The 18083-nt window shown below is 40.5% G+C and overlaps 1 protein-coding gene across 4 annotated transcripts in view; it reads right to left on the bottom strand.

The window, feature by feature from the left end:
• Positions 1–629: 629 nt before the first annotated feature.
• The window catches only part of MACROH2A2 (macroH2A.2 histone), a 30270-nt gene continuing 12816 nt past the window's right edge, over positions 630–18083 (bottom strand). For all 4 annotated transcript variants that reach the window (XM_080401361.1, XM_080401358.1, XM_080401360.1 and 1 more), the window contains exons 3-9: positions 12759–12865; positions 11193–11390; positions 9463–9573; positions 7617–7716; positions 6595–6684; positions 4420–4594; positions 630–860 (exon numbers count right to left, since the gene is read on the bottom strand). In XM_080401361.1, the coding sequence (XP_080257487.1) occupies positions 695–860; positions 4420–4594; positions 6595–6684; positions 7617–7716; positions 9463–9573; positions 11193–11390; positions 12759–12865 (947 nt within the window). In that variant the 3' untranslated portion in view covers positions 630–694. The remainder of the gene's footprint in view (positions 861–4419; positions 4595–6594; positions 6685–7616; positions 7717–9462; positions 9574–11192; positions 11391–12758; positions 12866–18083) is intronic.

The following is an 18083-nucleotide window of genomic DNA, read 5'->3' as shown; positions in this document are numbered from 1 at the left end:
TCAGCCAGAAGAGCTGGTTAGTTGTGTGCTAAGTGTGATACAGCAAGCACTTATTTACAGATGCTGCTGTTTTGTTGGTTTTTTTAAGGTGAGAGATTCCCAGAGCAAAAGTAGGTTTATAACAATAACCACGCTTGACACATCTTTTTCTTTTTTCTTATAAAACAAACAAAATCACCATGAAATATTCCCAGTAATTACAGAGATTATTGTGAGTTAAAAGCAAAACAAGCTCCTCATGCATCACTTCTAAAATCCTTTTCCCCTCTCTGTGGGCTGGAGGCAGAAGTTTACCCTCAAGGGAGGGGAAAAGGGAGCAGAACACTTTTAAGAGCTTTCTTTAAAGTGAGTGTGTGTGTATGTGTGTGTGTGTATGAAAAATTTATCACTACAAATCTAAAATGAGGTTACTCTTTAAAAACTTCTAAACTAAAGTAACAAGGGACACTAAAACTCCTGAAAAGAGATGGTAACTCAGTTATTTAAGGTGATATAAATGGCTAGAGGATGCTGATAGCATGAAGAAATCGGACTAAACCCCTCTCATCTCTAGTCACAGCTCTTCATCAAGTCACAACACATCACACTACTACCACTCCCCCGCCTCATCACATTGAAAAAATAAAACCCACCTCTAATGTTTTTAATGCTACTCAAGTTTGTTGAAAAATAAAGTTTCATTTGGCTGCCATTGCTACTTAGTGTCTAGCTTGGCCATCTCTTGCACATAGATGCCAATACTTTCACTGTCGAAGAGCAGAAAGTAAATGTTCTTCAAGGACGAAGAGCTGGTGCCGTCAAAATGGGTGGAAATAGCTCTTAGAGTGACCTGGGCTGCCGTCTGTTTTGGGAAGCAGTTTCTACGTGGTAGGGGAAGAAAACAGAACAAGTGAGTGTCAGCCAACTGTGCAAGCATTATGCACACATGATGCTGAAAGGAACAAGCTGTAACTGCAGTACCACAACTATAGGCTGCTGTTAGGACACTGCCAGTAGCGGTTTTGCAATATGTAAATCCCAGAAGCAAACCCCATGGCTTTGATAGCAATATTCATCTGCTGTTCTATTAAGTTTCCTTGCTGGCATAGTTACTGTTTTCATCTGCTTCTACTTTTCATAACCACACAAAGTTCTTTAACACTCTGTCTTAGAATTACAGTTTTCCATGCCATGCTGGGCAGGCTAAAAAGTTCAAGCAATGATTATTTTTTTAGTTGAAAATGGAAAAATAATAAATATAAATACATCAACTACTTCGCTGATGTCCTCACTCCATCATTAAAAATACTTCGCTTGAGGCATCAGTGAAAATAATTGAAATTACAACCCCAGTCCAAATTAAGGCCAAGATACATTCATTCATTCATTTTGATGGTGACATTCTCTAACCTACAATCTGAAAAGCTAAAAGCTACCAGTCTTTACAGTAAGTGGACTTTTCAACTGTGTTGACATCTCTTAGGGCACCTGGCCCACATCCTTGAGATTCCAGTTTCTCAGCAGCAGCATTTTTTCCATCTTAATCATTCCCATACTCCTTTTTTCAAGTCACAAAACCATTCAGCTGCAACAGAGCTCCTTCACCCTCATCTCTGTACTACAAGGGAACTAGCTGAGAGCACACTGCAAAGAGCACAGTTGCTACGAAGGTCAGCTGCTTTGCACGTCTATTTATGTGAAAATACAACTGCTTTAATACTGGACATAATTTCAAGAACTGTTTTACAGTTTGACCTTGATACCTATCTAATGAAATACTCTGCCTTGCAGTATGCTCATGCTTAGGAAGGTCTCCACATTGTTCTACTTGTCTAACACTAAACAGATTCCTTCACCTAGAAAGTATCCCTTCCTGAAGAAGACACATGCATCTCTGCCAATGACATCTGGAGGGAAAGACTCTCCTGCATTCCCTGCTGGACTTTCTCTGCTGCCTGACAATGCTTGTAATAGTTCTGCTCATTTTGCACGACACTGAAGAGTGTCAACGCAGTGCCTGCCACATGAGAATGTAGGAAGCCACCTACCTTGGAGAGTACGGATGAGACTTTACTGGGACACACTGAATTGTCTGAAGGTGAGTTAAGACCCAGCTGGGGTTTCAGATGGGTCTTTGGGCATAACTCTGCTGGCTGCTCTTGAGTTTAATGCCTCCTATTTAGATTCTACCGCATGATAATGCTCCAGAGGAAGTCAGATCCATGCAAAAAAACATTGGCCAGTACAACCTAGCTCACGTCCTTCCTCTGAGGCAGGATTATATATAACTTTTCTGCTTCTGAAAAAAATTCTCTCGCCTGAAAATCTTCAGTGATGGGGCTACATCAGAATACACAGATAAGCCATCCCAGTGCCTAACAATCCTTACATTTGAAAACCCACCGTATTTCTTTTAATAGCATCCAGAGCTGCCTTTGCAATGTTTTTTCTTCCCCTGCTCCCCCGTCCCGATAGCACTGCGATGTGCATGCATTTTTGTTTCCCTTTCTAAGTTTAGTACTACTCACTTCTCCTTACTCAATTTTATATAAGTGATTTCAGAGTACTTATCATATTTATATTAGAAACCACCCAAAAAACAACTTGGAAACTAGTCATCAACAACTGCTGTACCCATATCCACTGTAATCCAAATGATTACTAGCAAACAGATTTTCCTACTTCTAGTCCTCGGACAGCATTTGCAGCAACTCAACTAATATGCCTTTCTGGCAGCAAACTATCGATAAGGTTTTTTTCAAAATGTTTTTCAGTTAATTTATAGCTGCTTCACAGCACAAGTAATTTCACTTGAACTGCACTTCTTTACTTTTTAATGACAAGATCATTGAGGTGAAAAGCCCTGGCACAACTGAAATATCCCACCTATTGTTACTTTGTATCAGTTACTGTAAATAGTCTCAAAGATGGGACAGATGAAACATGAAAATCCACAGAACTGATACAGCTTAATCCCTGATCTACCCAAAACCCCCAGCATTCATTGTCCAGACATGTAGGTGGATTAAAATGATAGTAAAACCATGATGTCTTATTTGCAAAACTGCCTTTTTTCAGACAACTTTGAGATCCTTTGATAAATAAAAGTGTAAAACAACAGCACCTGGTAGGACTTACCCTATATTCTGGAGGTAATTGCAAGAGCAACAGAGAGTGAAATGGAACTAAGCAGCAGAAAGATCTGCACTAAGAGTAATGCTCCAAGACTGGATTATTCTTAGATAACGCTCATTGGAGACATAAGGTCTATAGAGACTATTTCTATTAGCATTAAAAGCTACAGTTCATTTTTGAGAGATGAACTTTGTAAAACAATTTATCATGTTTTCTTTTGACTGAACAATATAAACAAGAAAAATATCTATGTATAAAGGAAGAAAAATAATTAAAAATTGCACCACCCCTCTATTTATTCTTTTGTCCTGATCCATAAAAATATTATTTTGTTTTGAAAAGTGTCTGTGTAAAAATGGCATTTTAACCTCCTGTGTATTCAGTGATGTGTGGCAACTTCACTGATCAAAATACAGTTTTACTTTCATTTTATTCACTACCAGGACAACACAACCAGACTGTACTATTTACTCTACTCTTTGGGCATTACTAACAAAATCATTAGTTGCATTTCAAATTAAATGTAAGTGTGTGAATTCCAACATGAAAGAACAACTACTACAGTTAGGAGGTCTTGCGTAACATTTCTTGTGATCAGAGATCAAGCAAGATTAACAAACTGTGGTTTGGTTTAAAAAAAACAAAAAGAAAGATAAATAGTTTGGATTTCTTAGTCAAGCACATTTTATTTGCTAGTTATTAACTAAGAAATGTGTAGTTTCATGGCTGGTTTCATAGTTCCCTTTATAAAGCAGAACTATATTTGAGAAACACTGATTTTCTTTTGAAAGAAAACATTCTGTATGACTACTCTGTTTAATATATATTTTTGGGATGACTTAAGTGAACACCCCACATTTATCTGGCTCAGGTTACATCACTGTTACTTGCCTTCAGTATTACACTGGTATAATCTTACTAGTCCAAATGAGGCTTTAGGAAGGTTTACCACAGCAAAATGAAGGGACATAAAAACTGAGGTGGTGCAGGCCCATAGTAGAAGAATCAAAATTACTGCCTAGCAATAGTAAACACAGCAAGTCCATTCAGCTCTCCTGTGGGTTAGTTAATTTCTCTATATAAAGGCTTTCTGGTCATTCCATGTAAACACTGCCCTTCAAGCTCCTTAAAGCTGGAGAAGCGCAGTGTCAGATGGCACCTGCCACAGCCATCTCTGGAGGCAAGGTCAGCCTCCTTTGTGCCACAGACTGAGGGGTAACCTCTCTACCACAGCAGCAGCTCTCTGACAGCTAACTACACCACTGCCACCCGAAACAGAATCCTCCCATGCAGGAGGAGTCATACCTGCCACTGGGAAATGGGGGAAAAGCCACGGACTTCAATTTCTTGTCTTCTGCGGCTGTTAAGCAGTTCTTTATAGTCTCTTCAAGCTGCTCTTCACACTTGTCTGAGCCCCACTGTGGGATGTGACAGTGGATGACAAACTTTGCCGCTAGGCCGCTAGACTGAGTAAGTGCAGCTAACAGAAACAAAAATACAACATTTAGTTTTGAATAGAAACCACCCTGAAACGACCTCTCAATCCAACGTACTTTCTTAATTACATTACCTCTCCAAAGAAATACATTAGGAATTAAAATACACCACAATGGCTAACTCGCAGTCGTAACCTGTCTCATCATTACTTTTGTGATCAATTATTATTTCTTTGGAGACCAAAGATCCTGGGGCTTATTTGGTTAACACACAGCTATTCAATAATATTTTTTGGCCTTCTCATTCAGCAGGGCCTCTGGATTTGTCTTATGCAAAGTATCAAAACCTTGTGCTGAACATTAAACCCCCAATAGACGTTTCTGCAGTGCTGTCACAGCCTTATTTGAATGCTCTGCACAAATATCCTGCATCATCATTACAGGTCTGGAGTTTTAGGGAGTAATATTTAGATGCACTTCACAGCTGGGTAACTTCAGATGACACTAAAAGTCTCCGTCAGTTATGTCCAATCAGGAATCTCAGATGAATTTTTCAGAAAACCTAATATTTCTCTAGGACCTGCAGAGTCTACAGCGTGGCATCAGTTTGTTTTTGTTGCAAGAGTGACCGTTAGCACTTCTAGAAATCTAGGTCTTGGGAATCTCAGGTTAAACACCTTGAAATTAGCTATGCAATTAAAGCCCCAAAATGAAAAATCTGGATTTATTCACTTGTCTACCATTGCAGAGGAATTCTGTTGCAGACACAAAGGAATTCCATCTAATGTTTCACTGTGCTACTTAAATTTAAACCAGAGAAACATCAGGCCTTTAACCACAGGGAGCAAATTGACTGAAAACATAGGTATCCTGTAAGCAGCACTTGAATTCAAGCCCATTAGGCTGGAGCTTAAGTGTTTGCAGTAGACCTCCAGTGATTAACAACCATCTATTATCGCTTGCCTCAAACCAGTAGAAGGGGCAATTTCAAACACAGCACCACAACACAAATGCTTGAGAACATACCTTTTCCTATCTATTAAACTAAGATTATCTTCTTTCCTGGGACTGCCTTAGTAGCATAAAGTGAGTCTATTTTCTAGTTAGGTAGTGGTGCTGACAGAGAAAAGTAGTTTAGTTTGATGTTATGGCATATACTTTTGATTCAATGCAAAAGTGAAGCAAAATAACTTGTACAAAAGTTTCCGTGCCCCCTGAGATTATAAAATTAGGCTATTCATTTAGGAAGTTTCCAAAACTAGACTACTTAAATCATTTAGTTTCTTGAGTGTTGAGATACTAAGTCAAATAAGGCACTAGGAAATACATTGTAACTTCTCTCCACCCGCCCTCCAGCCACCTTCAACTCCTATAGATTGGTTTAATTTGTCCATAAAGGAAGGCATGATCTCAAGTCCCAAACTATTAACTTCTACAGATGTATTAAGCATCTGAAGGGAGCTCTTCTGTAATTTGTATTTCTATAAAGCCATAGTGCCTGGGAAAAGAGCAGCAACTGCTCTTCCAAAAAGCATGCCGGTTCTAAAGACTGTATCACATCTTTGTTTGTGTTCAAAGTAAGGTGATTGTTTGGATGATACTGTTCATCAAATATGCATAAAGCAGAATAATTTATAAACTACCACTGTTCTTATACCTCATATGTTCGAGAGTTGTTTGTGATTATTACTAAGGAATGCAGTGCAAATGGGACAGGAAAGATGGCACATAGGTGGCAGCACAAGTTCTCCTTAATTTTTGGACTCCCACAGACAGAAATTGCCAAACATAAATTAATTGGCCTGCTATAACTTGTGGTGGCACCTAGATGCCCAAAGACAGAGTGTGCATAGCATACAGGTGTCTTATTCTTCCTTCCCACCCCGGGCCCCCACTAAGCAGGCTGTCTGTATCAGCAGTAGCTTCAAACAAGAAACAGAAAGATTTACATCACATAAGCAATATCAAGAAAAGAGCAAAATGTCCAGAGAAAAGAACATATCGAATGATCTATTTCCAAAAGAGAATGTAGTATCCTTTTTACCTTCAGCAACTTCCAAAGGTCCTTGAGATTTGCGAAGCTCTTTCACTGTTTCTAAAAACTCTTTCCCTCCAGCCTTTTCCAATGCCTTGCCTGCAAGGACACAGAGCAAAAGGCCTTGGCTTCAAAGTATCACAGTGAAAAAACACCTCTACATTATTTCAAAGAACAACATTGCACACATATTATCCTGTTTCCCTCTATCAGCAGCAGCTGATGTTTATGTTTACCACACTATCCAGTCACAGATAAAGTTTACTTTTCACTGATTTTGAAAACCCCTGTATGTTATTACTGGAAATTACTTTCATACAATTACCTGTAAGAATGCTATCCTACTCTGACTTATGGCTAAAATAGTGAAGAGTGGGATTTTCAGCACGCAAGATCTTCAGCCTCCAAAATAACTCAACATACAAACCCTCCTACTTTCTGAAATAAACACAGCTGAGATGGCAGTGGAAGTCTTAATGACTAACTGTATAAAACAACGATCCGAAAGCCTGCTGCTAGGTTCTGTGCCTCTCTATACAACTGTCTGCACAGCTTTTTTACCTCCCTCTTGCTTCAATTTCTGCATTTGTAGACCAACAGTAATAATATTTCTTTATTTCACATGAGCAGTATAAGGCTTGTACATGAGTATTTCTAAAGTATGTAAAATCCTACAATGAAAAGCATACTTAGAAGTGCAATTCATATATAATTTTTGTCACAAATTTCAGAGGCAGATGTAAAAACAATCCAACAAAGACCACAATAACGATTATTTACACCTTCGAGGCTCATGTGCTTCAACAAATTATCTGTTTTGATTGTCGTAAGGCATCATTAAAAAAAGATAAATTAGTCATTAGCCTGTTATACCTAGTCAGATCCAGCCTGATTTTCAGAAGTGTTGTAAGTGATATTTTATGGCCTGGGGAAGATTCAGATGAAACAGGATGGGATCTCAGCAGGCAGTTAGTAGACCAGCTACTGTTCCAACTCTAGATCTGTTTTTTCTGCGCGTAGCAGAGCCTCACCTATTTCCTCCTTAAGGTCTATTTCAGCAGTTGTAGGGTGAACGATGCCTTCTACTTTCATGGAGCCAATATGGCTGATGTCACTCTGTGTCAGAGAAAGCTGTAAAAATAATGAGGGAGTAGGAAAAAAAAATAGTAATCCAAGTGCAAAATCACTTTCATACAAAAAAATTAAAATCAAAGAAGGCTGGATTCAGTCTTTCAGAGATCCGTAATTCTATTGTGTCCAATATGTGCATTTCTGATTTTTAGCCTTTAATTTGTATACCACTCAGATTATTTTGTGATATGCCTATAGCTTGGAAGCTTGCTCCAGAGGAAGTTAGTGCTAGAAAATCCATGTTCTAGCATCACACTTTGAAAAGGCTGACTTTGGAAATGCTTCTATTTAAAGACAAAAATACTAAAATTAAAAAGCTTTTCTCCTGTACTTGCCCTCAGCAAACTACTGTTGGGGGCTGAGAAGAAGGGCTAAACACTATCCTGACTACAAAGGCTTCACAACCCAAGTAATTAATTACCCTTGCAGTTCCTGGCATAAATAAAATAAGGAATGTTTTACCCACCCACATATCCAGATATAGGAACTGGCCAAAACCTGATGTCTTAAGGTGCTCAAAAAAGGCTGTCCCCCAGATCTCACAGCCTTATCTCTTTGGGCAACAACAGAGGACAGAAATCCTACAATAAAAAGACTTTACAGTTGCTGAACATGTGTCCAGCACACCTCACTTCTTCCAAGGTACACTGTAGTATTTAAGTTCTAACCACAACAATAAGCCCTGCCCATTTTAGAGAAGAAAGCGCACAGATTCTGGAGGAACTGAGGACAGGGATGAACTCTAATAGAGGAGATCCAAGTTTCATTTACCTAGCCAGATTACTGATTTTAGCAATCTTTTCGATCTAGTATGTGTCTGGCCCATTCTAGACCACTGCTTTAGCAAAAATGGGATAAAGCAGACCGAACTCTTAAGCACTGCTTCACACAACATCAGTACGAGGGGCTTACAGATGCAGTTTCAGGAAGAACACTTTTTCTAGACAAACGTACTACTGGAAATAATAATAATAACAACAACAACAACAACAAATAATCTTGACTATATCTCCACAGTTAAATCTGTGAGGAAAAACTCCAGATTCCCTCAGAGGGTCCAAAAATCAAGGCAGGCAAAAACATCTTCCTCTTGATGAGTATAGGGGTGGGAAAAGAAAAAAAAAACAAACAAAAAAAGGGACAGACGGTTGGCTGGACACCAAAGACAGGAGGGTGTTTTTTGGTGGCACAGTTTTGTATTCCAGCCAGGCAAGGTGTCACAGTCCATGCTGAGGTGGAGAACTAGGCATGCCCTGCAGCTCTGGTGAGGTCCTCAGTTTGCACTGTGAGAGAGCAGTGCCCCACAGCCCACTTTCAGATGGAGCACCCAGGCTTCTGACACAAAACAACATGTGGAAGTTCTGGGTGATCCTGGGACCTGGCCCAGAAATAGCCCTTTATAAGTGATAAATAGCCTAGGTTAAACCTAGTTTGGCAGTATGCCAGGCACAACACAACCAAGTCCAAACTGAACAAAACTCTAGTACAGCTTAGGCCAAGAAATTAATCAGTATGGTTCTCTACAGCAAAGAGAGGCTGACCAGCCTTATTCTTGGAAATCTTTTACCTGCAGACACATTTTTTGAGACCCTCTACCCTGCCCATGACTTGAGTGAGTTTTGGCCTTGAATTTGAAACCCCTAAGGGGGAACACAGGGATTTTGTACTGATGTTAGATCAAAAGCATCCTTCTATTTATGCTAGGCTCCACTGCTGTGATCCCGATCTGTTATAACTTCATATTACCTTTTGTCCTGGCACAAGACTCTTGGAGGACAAGATAGTGAAACCTTCCCCAGGTCCATCTTCAGATGTTGAATTTGAAGCTCCTTCTTTTTCATTGTCCTTTTGTTTGTTCTATTAGGGGGGAGAGAAAAAGCAAGAATTCTCAAAGGAAAAAAATAACAATATTCACCCTTATTCAGTAATGGACAGATTTAATAAATTACTACAAATCTCGTATTCTCAGATCAATATATCACTCATAGCCTTTTAACCCCAAAAGATTATGTAGCAACAGAGGTCTTCACTGTTTATATAATGCTAAAACATCAGTGGTTCATCTGAGGCATTACATACGTTTGTAGTCACATTAAGAGTCAGGGCACCCACATCCATCTGTAGTTTTACCAACAGTTAAGGTTGTATTCATGGGTGGGTGTGTGCTAGTTTATTTTTGCTGCTGACAGAGCAGAGCTTATACTAAAACAAAGTTAGTAACTTAGTAACCCAGTCAAATTCTCCAAGCTGAAGGAAAAAACAACCTTATGAGCTGAAAAAAAAAAAAGTTAAGTCTTAGCTAATAAATCATAAATCTGAATCCCTATTGACATGAGTGAGCCATCACACCTCCACACAAGCAGTCAGAATGGCAAAATGAGATAAATAATAGCTGAAGTTTGCATGAAAAATCCCCTTTGTGGGAAACACTGCTTTGTGCAGCCTAGCTCCATGAGCAGCAAACCTGTTTCTACCAGGGCTGCAGGAGCATGTCCTCACATCTCTCAATATTTGCTTTAAGGTATGTCAAGAAGATAACTCTTCCTATCAAGTGCTAAACTCTGGATGTGCACAATTCAAAGTAAGGGGGTAGCAGAGATCAATACACAGAGGCATCCTATTGAGCAACTCTTGTTTTCTTTTTAAAAGTACTTCTGCATATTCTCAGTTATGGAAAAGTATTGAAGTTTTGAGGCCTCCAGAAATATGTGCTTAACAGCAGTTTAAAAAGCTTAGGTCAAAGCTTAATATTGTTTAATCCTACTCAATCAAAAATTCAGCAGTGTTTTTAAGATGCATGCTCTGGAATGACAAACCAAGAGCACTGATCTGCATTACTGGTTTACCAAATCAAACCACTTTGGATGTGATAGAGGATGGGCTACCGTAAGGGAAGGTGCAGTGGTCAAATTCCAATCATTTATTCTTCTTGCAACTACTTTAAAAAAAACATTAACAGTACAACTAAGAACACATGAATCAAAGAGCCTGTCGAAATGACATTTATGTACCGTGTCAGGACACGTCCTCTGGACAGTGAAAAATCTTTAAGACCAACCCAGTAACAGTACAACGCTGAAGGCCTGAGATCTCTCAAGTAGAAAATGTTTCCAATTACATCTTGCTTTATTTTAAAAGCTAGAGTTCACTGTCACATGGTTAGTGTGGATATAAAGAGATTCTACACAGTTATCAAGAAAGTATTGCAAAGGGTACATGGAAATCTGAAAAGTTGCCCTCAAAGCTTTAAAGGTTTTTGTTATGAAAATTCATTAAAAAAAATACTGTGCTTGCCTTTTTTTCCTAAAGCTTAAAGAAAAAATAATCCTGGTGCATCTATTATCATCTCCTACTTCGCACTTCCAGTTGCTACAAACAAACAATGCAGAAGTGCCGATCTATTCCTCCTAATAATCTTAGTTGGGTTTGATGCATCTCCCCACACCTCTGGAATCCTGTACCTGCCGCATGCTTACCTTTTTGGGTGTCCGGGCCTTGGTAGACTTTGCCTTCTTCCCACTCTTTTTGTTCACCATGGATTTCCTTCCCTTCTTCTCAGGAGTAGGCGAAAGGATGGTCTCAGATTTGCCTTTGGCACCCCGTTTCTTGGCGAGAAGCTCTGGCTGAATTCTGGGCAGAACACCTCCGCTTGCAATCGTCACACCTTTTAGCAACTGCAAGGAGAAGCAGTGTAAAGGCGCATGTTACAGATTCTCTTAACCTGCACTCAAGCTATTCTTGCTGACTACATTACATGGATGCACGTAGAGTCCACTCTTCCTGAAGCACTGCACCTTGTCTCCTTATCACAGAAAACCCAAACCAACCCCCAAAAAACTATTAGGGAGAAAATCCATAATGACAAGCGATGTGGCAGGTGATGGTGACGCCAGCCAGCATGTCCTGGAGAACTGGTCAATCATTTGTCTCTTCCAGTGCTGGTCTTTCTGCATACCTGACCTTGGTGACTCACAAGCAGTGAACAAGGGTAAGAGAAGGTAAGTGCCTGCAGGCTACTTAAAAAAATTACTGCACCACAGCCCTGCTCAAAGGACTAGTTGCAGACGCCTTTGGCAGGGAAACAGATTCAGCGAAAGCAAATATGAGCCCCAAGAACCTGCTGTGCAGAGGTGAACAACAGGAATGGGCTCTGATGTTATGTGGAGGACAAAGTCTGGCTAGTTCCTAAAGGACAACACTAGATCTTCTCCAGTTCACAGGCCAGTGACCAGCACCATAGAGCAGGGAACAGGCTGGTGGTGTTAGCACACTTTTCTCTCTCTCTTGGCCTCTGTTTTGACTTCTCAGTCCCCTTGACTGGAAACAGAGCTAGGTGGCTTCATGGGCACCACATTTTCATTATTTAAAGCAGTCAAATTAAGTGCAGGAATCTTTCAAAGTGTGAATGATGTCATATATCTTCACATGGGGCCAACCAAGAAGAGATACTCTGATGCTGACTGAACTTTTCCAGCACCCCTGAATGCTGCAATTCATAGCCTATGTATGCTATGATATCTCTTCTCACTCAACAAGTTTAGCATATGTGATCCCACAAGTGATCCTCAGAGCCAGAGCACTGCAAGCCGCAGTCTGGTGGCTAGTGGGAATATGGATAGGGAGGCAGTCCTGGAGGCAGCAGTAGCAGAGAGTGAGCCAGACCCCTACCCAAGATGTGCCTCGCAGCCAGTATAATAGAAGACATACATTACTACAGCTTTTGGGAAAAGGTCTTCCATATGGCATGTTTTCTTTAAATGTTGGATGTTCCTGAAGAAGAAATTAAGCATCAAGTTTACTCACTTCAGCAGGACTCACAGGCTACAAAAGAAGCAAAATTTATATTGAAAGGATTTAAGTTAAGATGCTTCAGAACCTTCTTTTTTGTTTGCTTTTAATCAAGTGGGCACAATCATGTCATCTTCTGCTCTAGTAATTGCATTCTCATTCACATGTCAGACCCAACTGTTTCTAACCTTCCATGGTAGCAGCTTCGTTTGTGCCACAGCACGTAACTCTCATACTGAAATGTAAATGGATACCTGATTCAGTTCCTCATCATTTGCAACTGCCAGGAGGATGTGTCTGGGGGCAATTCTTCCTTTCTTATTGTCTCGTGCCGCGTTTCCCGCTAATTCTAGAATTTCAGCTGTAAACACATTGACATAAAAATTAGTAACAAGAACGTAGCTTGAAATTCCTTCTTAATATCCATTTACCTTTTCAAGGGCATTTCCCAGTTTAAATGGTCTTTGCTACAGAAAGGCAGAAACCAACCACACTCAACATATTTGCAAATTTACCTAAAATAATTCGTTCTTCCTAATTCCCTAAAGGATAGCTAGCAGAAAATATGCTAAGCTTGGTTCACATAACTTCTTTTACAAGTCCCAAGTCAGAATTCTCTTTCAAAAGAACCAGAAACGCCCTCTGAAAATGTACATCAGCAGTCCAAAAATTTAGCAGTAACCCTGTAACAATATAACAGTAAAGCATGCAATGAAACCCCAAAACCTAACACAGACAGTTCTAACAAAACAGCAAGGATTCTCAGAACCAGCTAAGATGAAGACTGAGGTGCATTTAAAGAAATACTTTGAAAGCCAACAAACTAGCCAGGCAATGCTGCAATTCTGCATTAAAGGGCATTGAAAATCTGTGAGAAGCTTAATTTCAGAACAAGATATGAAAGGTTTGACTTAGATGCAAGCAGAGACAACGTAAGAGCTTCAATGCATGAACTATTGGTAGAAACTTTCTTCTATACCTCCAGGAACAGGAGGCCACTTAAAAAGTAGTTTCTTTAAATTTGCAATAACATTCATATTGTGACTGAAGTCCCTGAGGTTTTTCTGATCGTTAGAGAGGAAACACAGATACATCTTTCTGACTTTACTTGAACTGCAGCATTCGGTATAATTCATTAACTTACACAGTTTGGCTCCTACTCTGAAGTTATTTCTCATCTAAGAACTCTACTGAAACACCGAGAAGGAAGGAAGAAGGGAATGTTTTGCTCCAAATAGTCATAAAATTCATATTCATACTTTGTTTCATTTCAAAAGTATCAACTGTCCCTGTCTTGGGTTTGTATTTACATTTGTCAAAAACAGGGTAAGTAAATGACAGCCCATCAGTGTGCTATTAATGATACCTTACTCCTTTTCATAAACTAAGTAAAGAACTGTAACTATTACAAAAAGAAGAACTTTCACAAACAAAAAATCTAGTGGAAATCTACATAATGTTCTTTGGCTAAAATCCAAAGGCTTTCAACATGAGGTTTAGCTCGGTTCATGGGAAAAATACAAGTGTTCAATTTCACTCAGAATAACAAAAGTACATACTTGTCATCCAGTTTTCTCTGCTACACAGCATATATCTTTAACTAACATTGGAGATGTAAAAGCTATTTTTTTAAAATTATGCGCACATTCACAGTGAATTGCGTAAGAAACAGTCAGTGTCTGTTGAAAATTTTCACAATTATTTATGCAAAACTTCCAAGAAACATTATCAAAGTTGTGAAGACAAGTAAGTAAACTTTAGGAAATAACAGAACTGTGGTTGTGTGTCCTGGTTTCAGCTGGGACGGAGTTAATTATCTTATTAGGAGCTAGTACAGTGCTGTGTGTTGGCTTTGATGTGAGACTTTTCAGTTTCTCAGGCTTTTTTATCAAAAAGGCTGGAGGGGCACAAGAAATTGGGAGGGGACACAGCCAGGTGATCTGACCCGAACTAGCCAAAGAGGTATTCCATACCACAGGATGTCACGCTTGGTATATATACCTGGGGGGGTGGCCAGGGCGGGCAGATCATTTCTCAGGGACTGGCTAGGCACGGGGTGGTGAGCAGTTGCATTGTGCATCACATATTCCTTTCTTCCTTTCCCTCTGGAATTTACTCTTCCCCTCCCCCTTTTCATTATAACTGTTATTGTCATCGCTGTTGTTATTGTTCTTTCATTCTTACTCTGTTTCAATTGTTCTTATCTCAACCCTCGAGTTTTACACTCCTTTCCAACTCTCCTCCTCATCCCTCTGGGTGAGGTGGGAGTGAGCAAGCAGCTGTGTGGTACTTAATTATCAGCCAGGGTTAAACCACAATATTGTGATAACTAGGCTACTGCCCTGAGGAAAGAAGCATTGTGCGATCAGAAATTAGAAATAGTACCGCGCTACAAATACAGACTGGGCCTACATTGAAAGTTAGGGCAGCAACCTTGGCTCTAACATTTCCTAACTGTGGAGTGTCTGACTTGAACTTTAAAGGAGGAGACTGAAAAGTGATCCTGCATAATTCAGCTATATTCACCCCTGTGGGCCTGCAGGGCTGGAAGTTTAAGACCCTCCTCTCAGACCTCTGCCAATGGAGCTAACGCAGCAGCAGACAGCAGGAACAGATTGCCATCCATTGTGCAGACCAGTACAGAGCAAGAAGAGAGACCCAGACTTCTCCACTGGGTTTTGCAGATATGTGCTGACAGCAGAGGAAAATTGCATCAGGGAAGAAGGAAAAAAACAGCAAACAACACATACTTACCTGTGTGGTAACTGCAGTTCTTTCAGATGTGCCAATAGGCACATCCTGCTACCTGTGTGCTCACCCCACTCCCCCAGGTTCTGTGTCCTTTGGCCAGTAGCATCCTGATGGTGCACTCAAATGTCCTCTGCCTAATGTTAAGAGCAAAAAATGCAGAACACTCAAATGCCAGCCATCTACCATGGGACACCAGGAAGAAGGGAATCCAAGGTAGAGATGATGTACGGCAGACTATGGAATATGCATGTAACAAAGGGTGCCAATTATTTGCATAGGTAAACAATTGCCTTACCTTCTTCTAACAATTGTTTATATGCATAGTTTTCTAATGCTGGAGGCAGGGACTCATAGTCTTAACAACATAAAATGGCACTTGCAAAATGCAACATCAAATCTAAAGGCTTCAGTTATCACGTCATCTGATGATAATAACAGATCCCTAAATAAACTGCTTTATATCTCAAGTAGAAACATCTTGACAGCTGAGGTTACCTAAACTCTACGAAGACTAGTCTGACAATATAGGTCCCATAATGAAGTCCTATACTAGAACAAGCTCTCTTGAAATTGGGCATCTTGACACTCTCAGACAGAAGTTGGTTTTACTTCACATGATCTCAGCAGCTGGCATTAAGAATGAGTGAAATGTGAAATAATCATGCCTCCCTCAAGATTCAAAGACACAAAGATAGGTCCACATTGGAAGCATAACTTCAAATTCAGACATCTTCAGCACAGATGGCTAAAGGCAAACTAGCTTATCTATGCACTCCACAGTTTACCTTGGCCTCAGATAGACACTGAATTGCTGGTTAACAGAGTAATGCCTGGAACTATCCACTGACTCTACACAACACCTAGTCTTTTTAAAAGAGCCTTTTCTCCTGATTGATAAGCACTCAGGACCAGGGAAGAACCTAACTGTCTCCCAACAGACACATGCAGGAGCCAAGCTATGACTTGAATGGGATTACATCTTCTCATCCTGTGACATACAGGAAAAAGAGGTTTCTTTGGCTGATGGATCAACAGATCTGGGGTGTCTGGGAACTAACAGCATCCTAGCCACCACAGCTATTCATTCAGCTGAGCTTAGCCTGCTTTTGTGAAGTGCTCAGCTGGACTGATAAGAAAAGCATATGAGAACTACTGATAGCAGAATTGGAAAGATTTCAGACAGGTTATCTTGGCTTTCCACTTCCCCTTTAGGATAAGTTGTGACAGTTCTTGTTACACTACCATGTTCAATTCTACCAATAATACCTTTGCTCTGAAAAGTTGTATCAGATGATGGAGTCCTTGGTCCTCAATTTGCAACTGGAAAAGTATCTGCTTGATTTGTCTCCTGGTGGCAGATGAGTACAACAGACAGAAGAGCATGCCAGCTGATGTCCTTTGAAGGAAGAAGTATTTGCTGGTGTTGTGTTCTGCCCTAATTTTGAGAAGATGACTTTCCACTGACATCTTCCATGACTTCCTCTGACCAGCACACCATTCATGTCTTCTTCTTCCTAATCAAAAGGCGTCTGTATTCTCTGCCTATATTTTGGGAAGGTGCATTATGGGATGCATGCAGGTGATGTTTGATATAGATGATGACTGTAGTCAGCCCTGTGCACACTCAGAGCACAGTCTGGCATGCGTCCGTTGAAAAGTCCATAAATCCAATGGGACCAAGGCCAATTTTTCATGGAGATTTAACTCTGAAGCCAGTGGAGCCCAACACTGTTCCAGCAAACACAACCTTCTGGACAGGAATTAAGCTGCAGTTTTGCAGTATGATTTTCAAGCCTAACATATAAAACAGCATAGACAGATTATAAAAAAAAGGCCTTAGAACACTGATGAGATCATCTTCACATTAGCTCATCAGCTGAGGTAAAAGTACCTCTTCTTGAGATACACTGTGGTGATTGCTGGCATTTTAACAATGGGGTTGATATGCCGAGGTACAGATTTGGCATTGATAATGGCTGTGGGGTGCAGCCACAATCAATCTTGCATACAAAGGGAAAAAGTGGGGATCTAGTAGCTCATGACACAGAACACACACCTAAGCCAAAAGGCAGCCTGAACCACATGGCAGCTGGGAATAAGGATCCTCAAGATGCATATGCACCAGATGATGCTAGTTAAGAGACTCAGTGCTTCAGGGCAACACAAATACAGGCCATCAGCAGACCACGTGCACTGTTACCGCTCACAGAAGAGTCACTGGTCCATGCTAGGCCCTGGATGAATGCAACCACACAGTTCCGGTCCTGTTTGACCCTTCCAGCCTCATCCACCTTGCCCCTACCCCAGCTATGACTTGCCTTCTCAGCTCCATAGCTGATTCTCCTTTCCTTGAGAATCCATACCTGAGACTTCTATCTGAGTTGCCTTTCCCAGACAGCTTCCATTTCTCATGTCTGCTCTTCACAGCTGTAGTAATAATCAGGCTCAATCTTCCTTTCTAGGTTCTTCATTATGAAGACCCCCTCCATCCAGTCCTTGGCCTGTGCCCTATTTTTCCAATCTATGCTCCAGCTTCCCAGCAGGATTTTTGGACAGCCCTTGCCATTTATTTGCCCACTGGTCATCAGCTCAGCTGTGCCCACTAGCCAGATCCATCCTGGCTAGGTCTCTAACATCAATATTCTTCTCCCATAACCATTACCTCCTCAAAGTGTCATCATAGATCTGCTCCCAGTCTCTTCCTCTGATCAGCATGGAACTTGTTCCCAGTCTCCCAGTTAATTCCAGCCTGCCCTTCCCACCTCACAGACAGTAAGCAGGATTAGCTCTCCTTCAATTCCTATTGATGTACTCCCTGCCTTTGGTCC

Source organism: Falco punctatus (assembly GCF_963210335.1).
Source record: "Falco punctatus genome assembly, chromosome: 9".
In the NCBI taxonomy this organism is placed as follows: Eukaryota; Metazoa; Chordata; class Aves; order Falconiformes; family Falconidae; genus Falco; species Falco punctatus.
Note: the sequence above shows the minus strand (reverse complement) of the source record. Positions and strands in the feature narration are given on the sequence as shown.